Below are 12,932 nucleotides of genomic sequence, written 5' to 3' on the forward strand. Positions count from 1 at the left end.
CACTTCCACCTCCATCGCCTCCTCCACCACCTGCACCAATTCTACCAACACGGCCTCCTCCACCATCACCATCACTTCTGCCCCATCAACTCCTCCACCTCCACCTCTGTCATCTCCACCTCCACCACCGGCACCACCACCTCTTTCAACAGCATCACCTCCATTACCTGTGCATCCATTACCACACTGACACCACCTCTGTCCTCTCACCTCCTCTACCTGCAGCCCCACCACGATGACCTCCACTGCAATCACCTCCACATCACTTTTGTTTTTATGGCCATCCCTACATCCCACCTCCTGTTTGCTTCACCTGCACCAGCACCTCCTCCAATATCCTCGTCTACACTGCGGAGCCCCATCACAGGGGCCACCTTATATATGCCCAGCACAGGAGGACTCGACCCTGAGTCCCTCACCAGAGGCTCCCAGCCTGTGGTTGGGGGGCAGGGAGTGGCCCCAGACACAGATCCTCACCAACAACCATGGTTGCCATGGTAGCTGGGAAGGAACCAGCTGGCTACCAGACATGCTCCGGCACCCTGGGCAAGTCAGCCGCCCCCACCCCCCAGGGCCTCAGGGTCCTCATTTGCAAAATAGGGACACTCTGCTTCCTTCACACATTCTTCATTGCACATCAGCTCCCCCTCCCCCACCCCCACCCTGTCACCTCTCTGCTCTCATCTCCTCTGCCTCCCTTTTCTTTATTTTTGCATAGCATTACAATGATTCACCCACTCTATCCAGGGGCCCCCTCAAGTGTGGGTTTGGGTCCTCCCTCCATGCTTCCAGGGACTGAGAAGCTGATATTAAGAACCACTGATTCTGAGATGCTCTGATCTTAGGAAAACTGGTGTTCCTACCCATCCCACCTCTCTCAGTCTCTTTGGAGTCCAGGGATGAAGACGATCTAGTGCTGGGTCCTGGGTGGTCCCAGAGGCCCTGGAAAAAGATCACAGGTGGTCCAGAAGAGACTGAGAGCCCACTCCCAAGTCTGAACCCCTCATGGGTACCCAGCAAATAAGCCAAGAAGGGCCCTGTCCAGCCGGTCAACCCCAGCCCAGGGCAGGGCTCCAGGTAGGAGGGGCTGAGGCTCTGCTGGTCCATATCTAGGTGGGATCAAAAGTGAACTGGGGGGACCCTCAAGTTCCAGATGAAAACCCTTTCATTTCAGATCCCCTGGAACTTGCCTACATAACACCTCTCTTCTACCTGCTTCTTACCTTTCTAGAAAGTTCTGGGGTCAACAAATCACCCCCTCTCACTGGTGCCCCTCCATGGGCCAAGAGGATGGTCAAACCCTGCTGAATTATTGCATGGTGTATGCCCTCTGTGCCTCTGTTTCTTCAAATGGAAAACTGTCTTAATCGTGGTCTCTGCCTTGCCCAGCTATGGGAAGGGATTTAACCAGAAAAGTCTTGAATATCATGGTGGGGCTGAGATGAGGTTCTGAGTCCCATCTAGGAGTCACGTGGCCATAAAGTCCCCCCCCCCCCACCTCAGGTCTGGCCTCAAGCCTCTGCATCTCTCCCAAGATCTTCTGGGAGAGGGCAGAGATGGAGAAATTGAGGTAAGGGGTAGGGAGTTGGCTACCCCAGCCCGGGGAATCCTACACATCTCTCAAGGCCCAGGAGCAGGGACCCTTCCCCCAGGAAAGCCTTCTTCTCTTCACCCCAGAAGAATGGGGTCAAGCCTGAGCTGGAGTTCCCTCTGTTGCCCTACACAAAGTAGGTCCACAGGAGACAGCCTGCTGGGTGTGTTTGTGCAGTGACGACACTCCTGTGTGGGTGGTGGGCCAGTCAGGGGAGTGGGACCCCCGGAGCACCCTCAGCAGCCTGCACCCATCTGAAGTCAGGGAGGGAGCAGCTGCAGCCTCACATTCAGTCACCCCTCAGTGGGTGGGAGAGAATCAGGGCTGCGTGGGGGGGAGCGGGGTCGCACCTGTTCACCCCCAACATCTTCTGATAGCTACGCTATTCCTTCTCTCTCTTACTCTCCTTCCTCCTCCTCCCCTGCTCCCCCCCTTCCCTCTCCCCCTCCTCCCTCTCTCCCTCCTCCCATCCCCTCCCCCTCCTCCCTCTCTCCCTGCTCCCCCTCCTCCCCTTCCCTCTCCTCCTCCCATCCACTCCTCCTCCTCTCCTTCCTTCCCCTCTCCCTCCTCCTATCCCCTCTCCTTCCTGTCCCTTTCCCTTCTCCTGCTCCTCCCCTTCCCTGCTCCTCCTCCTCCTCTCCTCCCCCTCCTCCCATCCACTCCTCCTCTTCAACTTCCTCCCATCCCTTCCCCCTCCTGTCTCCCTTCTCCCCCTCCTCCCCTTCCCTGCTCCCCCTCCTCCTCTGCCTTCCCCCTCCTCCCATCTCCTCCCCCTCCACTCTCTCTCCCTCCTCCCCCTCCTCCCATCCCTTCCCTCTCCTGTCCCTCTCCCTTCTCCCCCTCCTCCCCTTCCCTGCTCCCCCTCCTCCCTTCCCCTCTCCCTCCTCCCTCTCTCCCTCCTCCCCTTCCCTTTCCTCCTCCCATCCCCTCCTCCAGAGGTCCACTGTGGTCTGGGCCATGTAACCAGACAGCAGTGGGTGATTGGTGGGGAGGACTGCCCTGCTGTGCCTGTTCTGGGCCATCCCTGGACTCCAGTGGGCTGACCAGGCAGGCATCTGTCTGTCCCCCCAGTCCTATTGGGAGTGTCCATATGGGGGCTACCACAAATGCCTGGCACGGTGGAGGGCTATGTGTGGTTGCGGCACTGTGCATGGGCTCTTGGCACGTGTAGTGGGCTTTGCTGCAGTTGGGGGGCGTCCATACATAAACCACAGGGGTGCGTAACCGGGACACCCTGTGACCCTAGCAAGAGTCGTCCACTGGACGGGCTGGAATGTGGGCAGTGGCATGGTATGTGGAGGGGTGCTGGAGGGGAGAGCCCAGAGGGTGTGGCTGGGTCACCAGGTGGTGGAGGAAGACCCAGGGGCCAGCAGACATCTGCATGACAGGTGAATATTAGGCGGAAGCAGCGTGAAAAACTGGAGGTGTGATGTGCCGAGCCTGGGTGGCAGCAGATGTGTGTGGCACCCCCAGGGCAGCTCAGTGTCTGAGTGGGTGGGAGGCAGCCCAGGGACCATCTAGACCCTCAGGATGGCTCCTGTCTACCTGCCTGCTCCCGGGCTGCCCACCCACGCCTTCACCGGTCCCCGTCCGTGGAGACACGGGGCCTTGGCTCCATGGGCTCAGGGGCCTTGAACACACACTCTGGGCACACTGGTTTCCTGGTTTATCAGGCAAACACAGCGACCCCGTGATCCTGATCCTGATGTCCCTGTCTGTCAGCGGGAGGGAGAGGTCCTGTTGTGCAGGGGGCATGAGGATCTGAATGAGTGCCGCAGCGGGACCCTGGACCCATTCCTTTCTTCCTCACTTGCTTCATACATTTATCTAGCACCTACTGGGTGCCAGGTGCTGGGCACAGCTGGGAGCAGGACAACCTCCCTTCACACAGCCACAGTCTGATGCCTAAGACATGTCACTCCAGTAATCCCACGGATAAGTGGAAAGCCAGGGCTGACTTGGTTCCAAAACAGGGCGCTGGCTGCCTGGCTCAGAGCAGGGAGGGGTGGAGGTGGCATATGAGTGGGGGCTGTGAGGGGGGAGATGTGAGCCCAGCTGGGTTCTAGGAGGCCTCCAGGTGGGGACAGAGCTAGGTATGCAGGTGGGCCTGGGCACCTAGCCCGGGTCTTAGATGGGAGGGGGTGTCTAGTGGTCTAGTGAGGCCCTGAGGACAAGAAGAATGAGCCAGACCGGCAGCAGGAGGGCTGGGTTTGACAGGGAAAGACAAGAGCTGGACTCTGGTGCCAGAATTCAGCAATGGGGGCACCTGTCCCTCAGTCTGTGCCGTGCCCAGGGCGACAACTAGGCCGCTCTGTGTGCCCTCTCCCCTGCACCCCTGCACCCCTGCACCGAGCGCCTGTCCACCTGGCCACAGGATGGGGGGTGTGGGAGCAGGAGCGGGAGTGGCTGTCCCCTCCCCTCCGGCCACCTCCTGTGCTCAGCTTAGGCTTCCAGGAGCAGACAATTCAATACGGAGCCTGGACTCCGGCTGGGATGATGACCGGTTTCCTTGGCGACGCGTCCGGCCCCAGCCACCAGCTGCCCAGACCGAGATGTGGGGAACACTGATGCCCCCACCCTGATGGCTTGTCCCCACTGGACTGAGCTGCCCCGAGCCTCCCCTGTGGCCTCCCCAGTCCAGAGATGGTGGATGACTTGCCCAAGGTCACACAGCGAGTCACTAAAAGGGGCCTGGAGTCCATACACTGACCCTCTTTATCTATACCCTGCACCCCTGGGGGAGCCTGAAACGGGTTCCTATGATGGCGCTCAGAGTCATCTCCAAGGAGCCAGGTGCAGAGCCAGGCCCCTGCCCTCAGGCAAGGACCCTCAGCGGCCTCAGCAGCCCCTCCTCATCTGTCTTCACGGCCTGTCCCCTGTCCACTCGCTGCCCCTTCCTCTTCTTCCCCTCCCCCAGTTGCCCTGGCACCTCGCTCCTCCAGCCAGCGCCTGGCCTTCGGGGGAGGCCTCACCTCCTCCTCTCTCTACTGCTCCCCCAGATGGGCTTTTAATGGCCACGTTTTCAAATTAGTTCTGAGCCTTCCAAAGACTTATCAGGGAAATGCGTGTTTCCTCAGGGATTTGGGGCGCCCCTCCGGGGCTCCATCTGGAAGTTGCATTGCCTGGGGCTGGGGAACTGGGGTATCTAGGGGCAGCTCACACTTAGACTGTGAGCCGTGGAGACTCCCCCCCCCCATTCAGACACCCTCCCACAGGGGCAAACTGAGTCGGTGCCCAATACATCCGTCCCCAACCTGCACACAGCGTTTATTTTTAAAAACCTATTAAGAAATCACAGTGGCCAGCAGTTGGAAATGGATTTGAAAAAGATGACCGGAAAGGAACCAGTGATAAGAAAAAAGAACAGAGAGGCCAACCCAGAAAGGGGGGCGTGACCCAGCACTTTAGTGATTAGGCAACTAATCAACACAGCAACTCACAGAACACGGTGCCCCGCGCCCGGTGTGGCCAGGTGGGGAGAAGGGCTGACCGCGGCGAACCGTCTGGAACAGCCTGACTGTCCTCTGGCTAGGAGGTGGCCAGCAAAAGAGGGAAATGGCCCACGAGAATAGGACGTAGCCCGCAAAAATGATCCTGGAGGCACTCTCCTTCCTGATGTGGAATGTTCTGGGTGTCATGGAGAAGGAAGCAAAACAGAACCGACTTTCCACCACATTGTTTTAAACAGAGGAAAAGGAAAATAGAAGAATGAGCGCTAGTAGCTGCCGGGTTAGGAGCAGCCTCTCTGTAGAAGGACAAATAGAAACTGGGTTGCAGGAAGGAGGGTCATGGAGGACGCAGTCTTGTTCCACATAAATTTGGAACCAGGCGAATGTGTCCACCACTGAAAATAATAATACAGCGTTGTTTAAGGAGGCGGGCGGAGGGAGAGAGCAGCGGCTTTGTCGTGGCTCCGACGGCTTCTGGAGCCTGTTTCTTTATCCAATTCCTGCGCTCCCACTGGGCTGGGGATTCTAGTCTCCATTTGGGGAAACAGAGGGACGCAGGGGCAAGCGACGAGTCCACGGTCACAGGCCTCAGACGTCATCCTCCCACCCCACCCCAGGCTTTCCCTGGGCGCTCCCGCCCCGTTCCCGGGGAGTCCGCGCTCTGTGGTCCGCGCTCCCCGCGCTGCGCCCACGACGCCCGGAGCGCACCACGCGGCGCTCCCCGGCCGCCGCCGCCCTAGCGTGTGTGTCGTACAGGGGTCTGGGGTCTCCTCACGTCCCGCCAGGCTGCGGACGGCGAGCGCACGGCTGGCTCCTTTCGGGTTTAGGGGATCCGCACGCCCGCAGAGGACAGAGGTGCGGAATGCGGCACATCTCGGCGGCTGGCCTCCCCGGCAATGCGGGGCGGCGTTCGCCTGGTGGGGGAAATTGAGGCACTGACGTCTCCCCCAACACCCGCGCGCGGGTGCGCTTGACTTTTGGAGAAGGGCGGACCCCTGCTGTCCCCGCATTCACCCTCCCCCATTACTGTAGTTGGATGCGACCCTTTCTCAACCCCCAAGCACTAGAGAGTAGAGTTGGTCAGTAACTGTCCAGATGCGCGAGAGACAGGCGTTCCAGCAAGCCCAGCTGAGGGCGCATGGATGACCCACCCAGTCGCCAGCACAGGTCTCGGGAGAGAGAAGGGGATTCCTCCCGCGGGCCCGCCCGGCATGCCGCCTTGAATACGCCAGATCCAGATCTGAGCAAGAAGACGGATGGGGTTCCTGAGCCAGAGTCTGCGCCCCCGTTTGTCCTAGTGCAAATGTGTGCGTCCACACGTGCCTCCCGAGAACATCTCCACTTGCATCCCCGTGCTCACCTGCGTGCGACCCTTGCACGTCCCTTCCGCAGTCTGCGCCCCTCATGCGTGCATCTCCTTGTCCCTGTTTCCATCTGCTGCGGATCTATGACTTGTTGGGTCTAAAGGACCCCCCTCCCCACATCTACCCAGGAGGCAAGAGTCCACAGGAAGAACGGTTTGGTTCCTAAGCGCACCGACCCCTACACCTACTTGGCAGGGGGGAAACTGAGGTCGCAGGTGCCCCGCACTACCCAAGGTCCCGTGGGTCTCCCGGACAGCCCCTGGCTCCTGGCCTAGCCTCTCCCCTCCTCCACTAGCGCTGCCTTCCTTATTGATCAAGGGCCATATTTAATTAAAAACTTGATTCAAACCAGCTTGAGCTCCCCTGGTTAAGCTGGGCTTGCTGCTACATACAAAGGCGCAGGCCAGCCGCAGGGGCCCAGCATCCCTCCTTACAGCTACTCTGGGGCTTCCCCACCTCCTGTCCTTTGTCCTTAAGTGCCCACCAGCCAGAAGTTCGGGCATCTGCAGGCTGTGGGCAGGGAGTTTCCTCTACATCTTAGGGTCTATGGGGGGCTATGTGGCAGGATGCTAAGCGGAGGTGTGATGAGCTCCAAAGTGACCGTAAGAAGCCTTTCTTACGATGCCCTGGAGAGGGCACCAGGAATCGGAGTGGAACCCAGAGCCCAGTGAGGAGGAGAAGGAGAGGGAGACAGCACCAGAGGTGGGTCACTCAGACTAGAGTGGTGATGGCTGATAGAGAAGCAGCACAGGCATGGGAGAGACGGTAGGGAGACGAGTGCCCAGTTCTGAGATGTTAGGCCAAGGGGGACTTCGGAATAAAGGAGTGGAAAACCAGCTTCAGCCCCTCACTGTGCAGACCCATTTATGTGCTTAACTGTGATGTGGGGGTGACTGTCCCTGTCTCGCAGACGGGAAGGGGTTATTGGGCTTGGGGCTCAGGGAGGGCTGGAAATGCAATGCTGAGCTCAGGATTACCTGAGGGCCAGCTTCAGTAAGGGGGTGGTTGGCCAGGAAAAGCAGAGGCAGGGATGTTGGTGGCTCTGAGTTGGATGGGAGGAAGCTGGGACCTGGTCCCCACACGGCCTCCCTGGGGGGCTCACGTGGGCCCATGTTCCTGTCACCCTCAGAGGAGCCCAGCCCCCACTGTTCACCTGCCTGAGGGTCATCCAAGCTGCTTCTAAACTGGAACTTGCCGTAACCTTGAGAGACATCCTCCTGTCCTTGGCCTCAGTCCCCTGAAGCCTCTTCCAGCCTTTGTCCCTGATGGACCACCTGCCTGGCATGTCCCCCTATTTGCAGGAGGTGGAAACCTGGGCAGCTCAAGCCCTGCTGAAACCCTCTAGACTCAGCCGAGCAGGGGCTGCAGTGCCCTGTTTGCTGCTGGGGAAGCTGAGTCTGTTCTCCCTCCTGCTGGAACTGGCTCCGTCTCACACCGTGTGTGTGGGGCTTTGGCAATTGCTTTCCTTTCTCTTGGCCTCAGCTGGCTGGTCTGTAAAGTGGGCACAAGAATCACATCCAGCTTCAGTGGTCATTCCAGATGATTCCATCTCTCATTCCTGGTGGCTAAGCCAAGGAGACGGGGGAGGGCTTCCAGCACCCCAGACAGCCCCCTCCCCATCTCAGAGTCTGCCCCTCCCCTCTGCCTCCCTGTCTGCATGGCAGGAGCACAGAATCACTGAACCTGGTCAGGGTCCTGGGTCTGTCCCATCCAGGTCTTGTGGCTTGGAAGGAGGGCCTGGTTTGGGGAGGGGCGACCCAGGGTCGCCCTGGGCATGTTGCAGAGCCCACAGGGCTGTGGCTCACACAATTCCAGACCTGGTCTCCCTCACCCCATGCATCTCTGTGGGAGCCTGTGGTGTGTCCTCGCCGCCCAGACCCCTCCCAGACTCCCTGTCCACTCTCTGTGCATCTCCCAGATCCCGGGCTGCTGTGGGGCCCCCTGAAGATGAGGAGAAGTGCGTGTGGGGAGTGGTTAAGCAAGGTGGCCAGAGGGTGCAGGGTCTGTGAATGCACACGGAGGGTCTCCATAGGGAGCGGTTGATAAGAAAACCTCCACAAGCCCCTACTAGGTGGCATCTTATTCGGTCCATTTCTCAGATGAGGAAACTGAGTCTCAGACACTCACCCCTCACCCCACCAGTCAGTGAAGGAGCCCAGGTGAGGCCCAGGTTGTCAAGTCCCCTGCTGGGATGTCTTGGGGGGATCTGTAAGATGTGAGGGCCCCTGGCCGCTCAAGGTGAAGTTTTTACAGAGCTGCAGGGGTCTTTGGGTGGGTGCTTACAGAAACCGCACGGCCAGCCCTCTCAGTGGGACTTGGTTGGACCTCATGGGCTGGGTCCCTTCATGCTCAGATACCCCCGCCACCCCCCCCCAGTCTGGGAGGGTGGCTACAGAGTGGGGGCAGAGGCTGGGGGCAGGCAGTGCCTGCCTCACCCTGGGTGGGAGAGCTGGTTTGCCTTTTCCTGTCCTCTGCTGTCCCCTCCAGACCCCAGCCTGGCTGCATGCATCTTGGTTGCAGAAATGGTCCCCTCCTTGCCTCAGTTTCCCCATGCTGGTTTCCACCACCCCTCAGGGTTTTCGGCACGCGACTCACCAGTGAGGCAAGTAGGAGGACAATTGCCTCCATCTGATATTTATTATATATATTTTTCTGATCAGTTACAAAAAATACTTTTCCTCCAGAGTTGCAATTTAAACAATATTTGAAGACGGCCAAAGCTATCGACCAGCGGCAGTGATGAATTAGAGACGGTAATTCGAATTCATCGACCACCCCGCCCCAGCCGAGAGTCCCCCCACCCCTCCCCCAGTCCCCGTCCCAGAATTCCTGTTTGAGCTAGAGCCAGAGAGGCTTCCAGGAGGAGGCAGCTAGCAAGCCTCACACTCCCAGGACCTTGGAATGGGGTGGGAAGCTGATGCCCCCAGTGGCAGTGGGGTTAGGGGGCTGCAGGATGGGCCTTGCCCAGGCTAGCGGGTCCCAGAATCTCAGAATGTTAGACCCAGAACCTGGCTCCCACCCACCCCCATTTTACAGATGGGTAAACTGAGGCACGGAGAGCAGACAGGCACGGGGCAGTGGGGTGGACCCTGAGGTCCACCTTGCCAGATTTCTCAGGCACTTCAGAGAAACAAAGACACCATCCCTTTCCCCCTGGGCCCCAGATGTGGGAAGGAGAGAGGTGGGGAGCTGGGGAGGTGGGTGGGGAGAGACCCAGGCTCGGGGGACCCCACTCAGCTGCCCTCTGGGACTCTTGGCTCTTCTTTTCAGTGCCTTCCCTTCTGTCTCTGTCTCTTTCCCTGTCTCTCTTTGTCTTCCTGTGTTTCTGCTTTGGTTTCTCTTTCTGTCCCCATCTTTGTTTCTGTTTCTCTGTCTCCGGTTTTGTCTTTTCCTTTCTCTCTGTTTTTGTCACTCTGTCTCTCCCTACCTATCTCTGCCTCTCCGTGTCCATCTCTCTGCGTGTGTCCTCCTGTCTCCTGGCCCCAGCGCCCGCGGTCACCCGGGTGGTCCCGCCGGGAGAAGCGAGCGGGGAGGCCAGAGGCAGGCGAGCGCGGTTGGGACTGGGGCGCAGCGCCCGTCGAGGGGTGAGCAAGGGCGGGAAGGCGAGTCCTGCCGCTGGGGCTGGGGGGGCGGGGAGCGGCGACCGGGGGCCCCTGGGGGCGCTCCAGGCGGCGCGCGCGGGGCGCAACGTTTGGGAGGGGGACGCGCCCCGTTGCCTGCTCCTAACCGCCGCGATTTGCCGCCACTTAACCGCTTTTCATTTGCGCAGCGACCGGAACTAAAGGCCTCTGAGCCGGCGGGCGCCTAATTAGCCCTCGCGCCCGGCCGGCCGGCCACCTCTGACTCCCACGCCGAGCCCCGTGGTGTAGACGTGGCCCGGAGCGCCCGCGAGTTGCGGGGGGCGCCCAGGGCCGGGCGCGCGGAGCAGGCAGGTCGGTGGGGTCACCGTGTGGGCCGCCGCCCGGAGGACCAGAGGACAGGCGGCCGGTCCCCGAGGCGTTATCCCCAGCACCCCAGCGCCCTGCCCGAGGCCCGACCCCTGCGCTCACCCCTCCTTGTCCCCCTGTGCTCCTGAGACGGCCGCGGTTCGGACGATCATTTTCCAAAAGGGGAAATCGAGGCGCACGGAGGTGAGACTGCTCGCCAGAGCCACAGAGGCCGGGGAGGCCCTGCTGGGACGCAAACGAGGTCTTAGTTTCCCCTCTTGCAGTTCTACCGGCAGCGGGAAGCGATGCCCCAAGTGCTCGAGCCGCAGGCCCCGCCCCGGCTCCCAGGACTCCTCGCCTGCGGTCTGTCGTTCCAGGCGCCCTGGCCGACCTTTGGGGGGGGACCCTGAAATGTGCGGCTGAATACGTGAATGGGCCCTTTAGTTCCTTAAGGCAACGGTGAGAAAAATGGAAAGTGATGTGTGTTCTTTCGGGTGCGCCCAAGTCGGACACCATGTCCCCTGAAATACATGCGCTGGGGAGGAGGCAGAAGGTGGATGCTATGGTCCAGTTGTCCACGTGTTACGCCACGTGTCGGTCGCCACTTCGTGTCTGACACCTTGGAGCGAGGGCCGTGGCCAGAGTGTAGGGGGTGTGCTTTTCGGCGCTACCTGATGTCACCTACATCGCACAGAACCGGCTGTGGCTGCGTGTTGGCATGACTGAGGGGCCCTGTGAGCACACCCATGTCACTGTGTGTGGGATGGGGAGCAGGACGGAACAGGTTTTGCCCTCACACGAGACCTGTCTAGGTTCCTAACACCATTTCTAGCCTGTCACCTGCCACATAAGAAGGAAAATTTATTTTCCCGTTCCCTAAAGTGGAGAATCTAAGAAGCCTATAAGAGGCTCAGCTGGTGGCCTCACTCTGCAGAAGCGGGAAACTGAGGCCATGTGTGAGTGCAGACTCCCCCACCCCCCCTCCTCACCCCCCCAGTTGTCCGGTATGCCTGGGGGAGACCCCTCTCCATCCTTCAACGAAGCCCTTTCTCCCCAGCTCCCCCCCCCCCGCCCCAGGGTGGACTCCAGGCTCAAATCCTTCCCTGCCTCCGTGCTCCAGGGGCGCCTAGTTTGAGAGCCAGCCACTCCAGCTCCACTTGCCCCTGTGTGCAGAGAAGCGATCGATCCAGCGACGGAGCCGGTGACGGAGCCGGCTATTGTCCCCACGGCTGGGGCAGCCGCAGCCCCCTCCCCCTGCGGCCAGGGAAAGACACCCCCCTCCCGGTCAGGCCCATCGTGGGACAGTGGCAGGGGCTCTCCTGCACCCCCAGGCACCCAGGAGAAGGGGGCCTGGCCAGGCCCCCTCGCTGGGGGCAGGTGCGGACCCAGCTGTTGTCAGCTGGGATGGGGGGGAGGGAGCATGGTCCCCAGGGGGCCGGGGGCTGAGAGTCAGCCAGAGAGAGAGAGACGGAGAGAGCTACGGGGAGTAGGAGAAAGAATGAGGAGCAGGAGCAGAACCAGAGCAAGCGAAAAATAGACACCAGTCTGTCCCGACAGAGGTAGAAATGAGGGAAACACAAAACGGAAAAGCCAGGCCGCCAGGAGTGCGCGTACCCGAGCCAGAAGCAACCGTGCAGGGCGGGCGGCCGGCCGGGGTGTGAAGGCCTCCGGGCCGCGCGGGCGAGGGTCCCCCGGGCCGCCCCTCCCCCGCCCGTTCTCGGGTGACCTTTGCCAGCGGCCGGAGGGGGGGAGGGGGCTATTGATCGCTGAGGCCGAGCTACAAAGAAGCGCGCGCTGGGGCCGAGGGCTGAGCGCGGACCCGGCCCTGGCCGCCTCGGCGCGGGCGCCCGGTGCACGGTCCCGGCTCTCTGCCCAGAGCGGGGAGCGCAGCCGGGGGCTTTTCGGGAGGAGAGGAGTGGCTCCCGGAGCGGACAACAGCGGCGCGTCTGGGGCACAGCACCGCCCCCCGTCCCCCCCAACACACACACAATGAGCGACCTTGCAGGTTGCTTCGGGGATCCTCCCCACAGTGTGAAAGGAACCAGGGACCCCTCCCCGTTCCCGGAGGGGCCGGGCGGGCTGCTAAGGGTGGGGTGGGGGGGAAGGCGGCACAACCCCTTTCTCCCTTTCGGCCAAAGTACAGACGGGCAGGGGCACAGATCACACTCCAGCCTCCTGCCAGGGAGTCGTGAGCCAGCCGGCGGGGCTGGGGTGCCCCGCGGCCGCCCTGCTTGGTGCTGGGGCGCCCCGATCCGGAGCCCCGGGGTCCGGCGGCGAGCGCCGCGCTCCTACCTGCTAGGCGCAGCGCCGACATGCGCTGGAACTCGGGTTCCTGCAGCCACTTCCACATCCTGCGGAAGGTCTCCCGGCCCGACTTGAGCTTGCTCCACGGCTTGGGGTTGCGCAGCAGGTCGGAGAGCGTGCCCTGGGAGCGGCACAGGATGCGCTGCGCGAAAATGGCCTGCGGGATGCTGTAGCGCTTCAGCTCGGCCGTGATGCGCTGCGCCACCTCCTTGGTGTTGATCTCCTCGGCCGCCGCGCCCGCGCCGGGGCCGCCGCCGCCGCCCGCGTGGGACCCGTGCGCCCCGGCGGCCGCCAGCCC

The 12,932-nt window shown here is 61.3% G+C and overlaps 1 protein-coding gene across 1 annotated transcript in view; it reads right to left on the bottom strand.

Moving 5' to 3' along the window:
* ONECUT3 (one cut homeobox 3) overlaps positions 1–12,932 on the bottom strand; it is a 21,836-nt gene that overhangs the window by 4,685 nt on the left and 4,219 nt on the right. Inside the window, exon 2 of the mRNA XM_034998194.1 lies at positions 12,623–12,854. Coding sequence (XP_034854085.1) covers positions 12,623–12,854 — 232 coding nt within the window. The remainder of the gene's footprint in view (positions 1–12,622; positions 12,855–12,932) is intronic.

This window comes from Mirounga leonina, unplaced genomic scaffold, assembly GCF_011800145.1.
Source record: "Mirounga leonina isolate KUSES-001 unplaced genomic scaffold, KU_Mleo_1.0 Mir_94, whole genome shotgun sequence".
Classification (NCBI taxonomy): Eukaryota; Metazoa; Chordata; class Mammalia; order Carnivora; family Phocidae; genus Mirounga; species Mirounga leonina.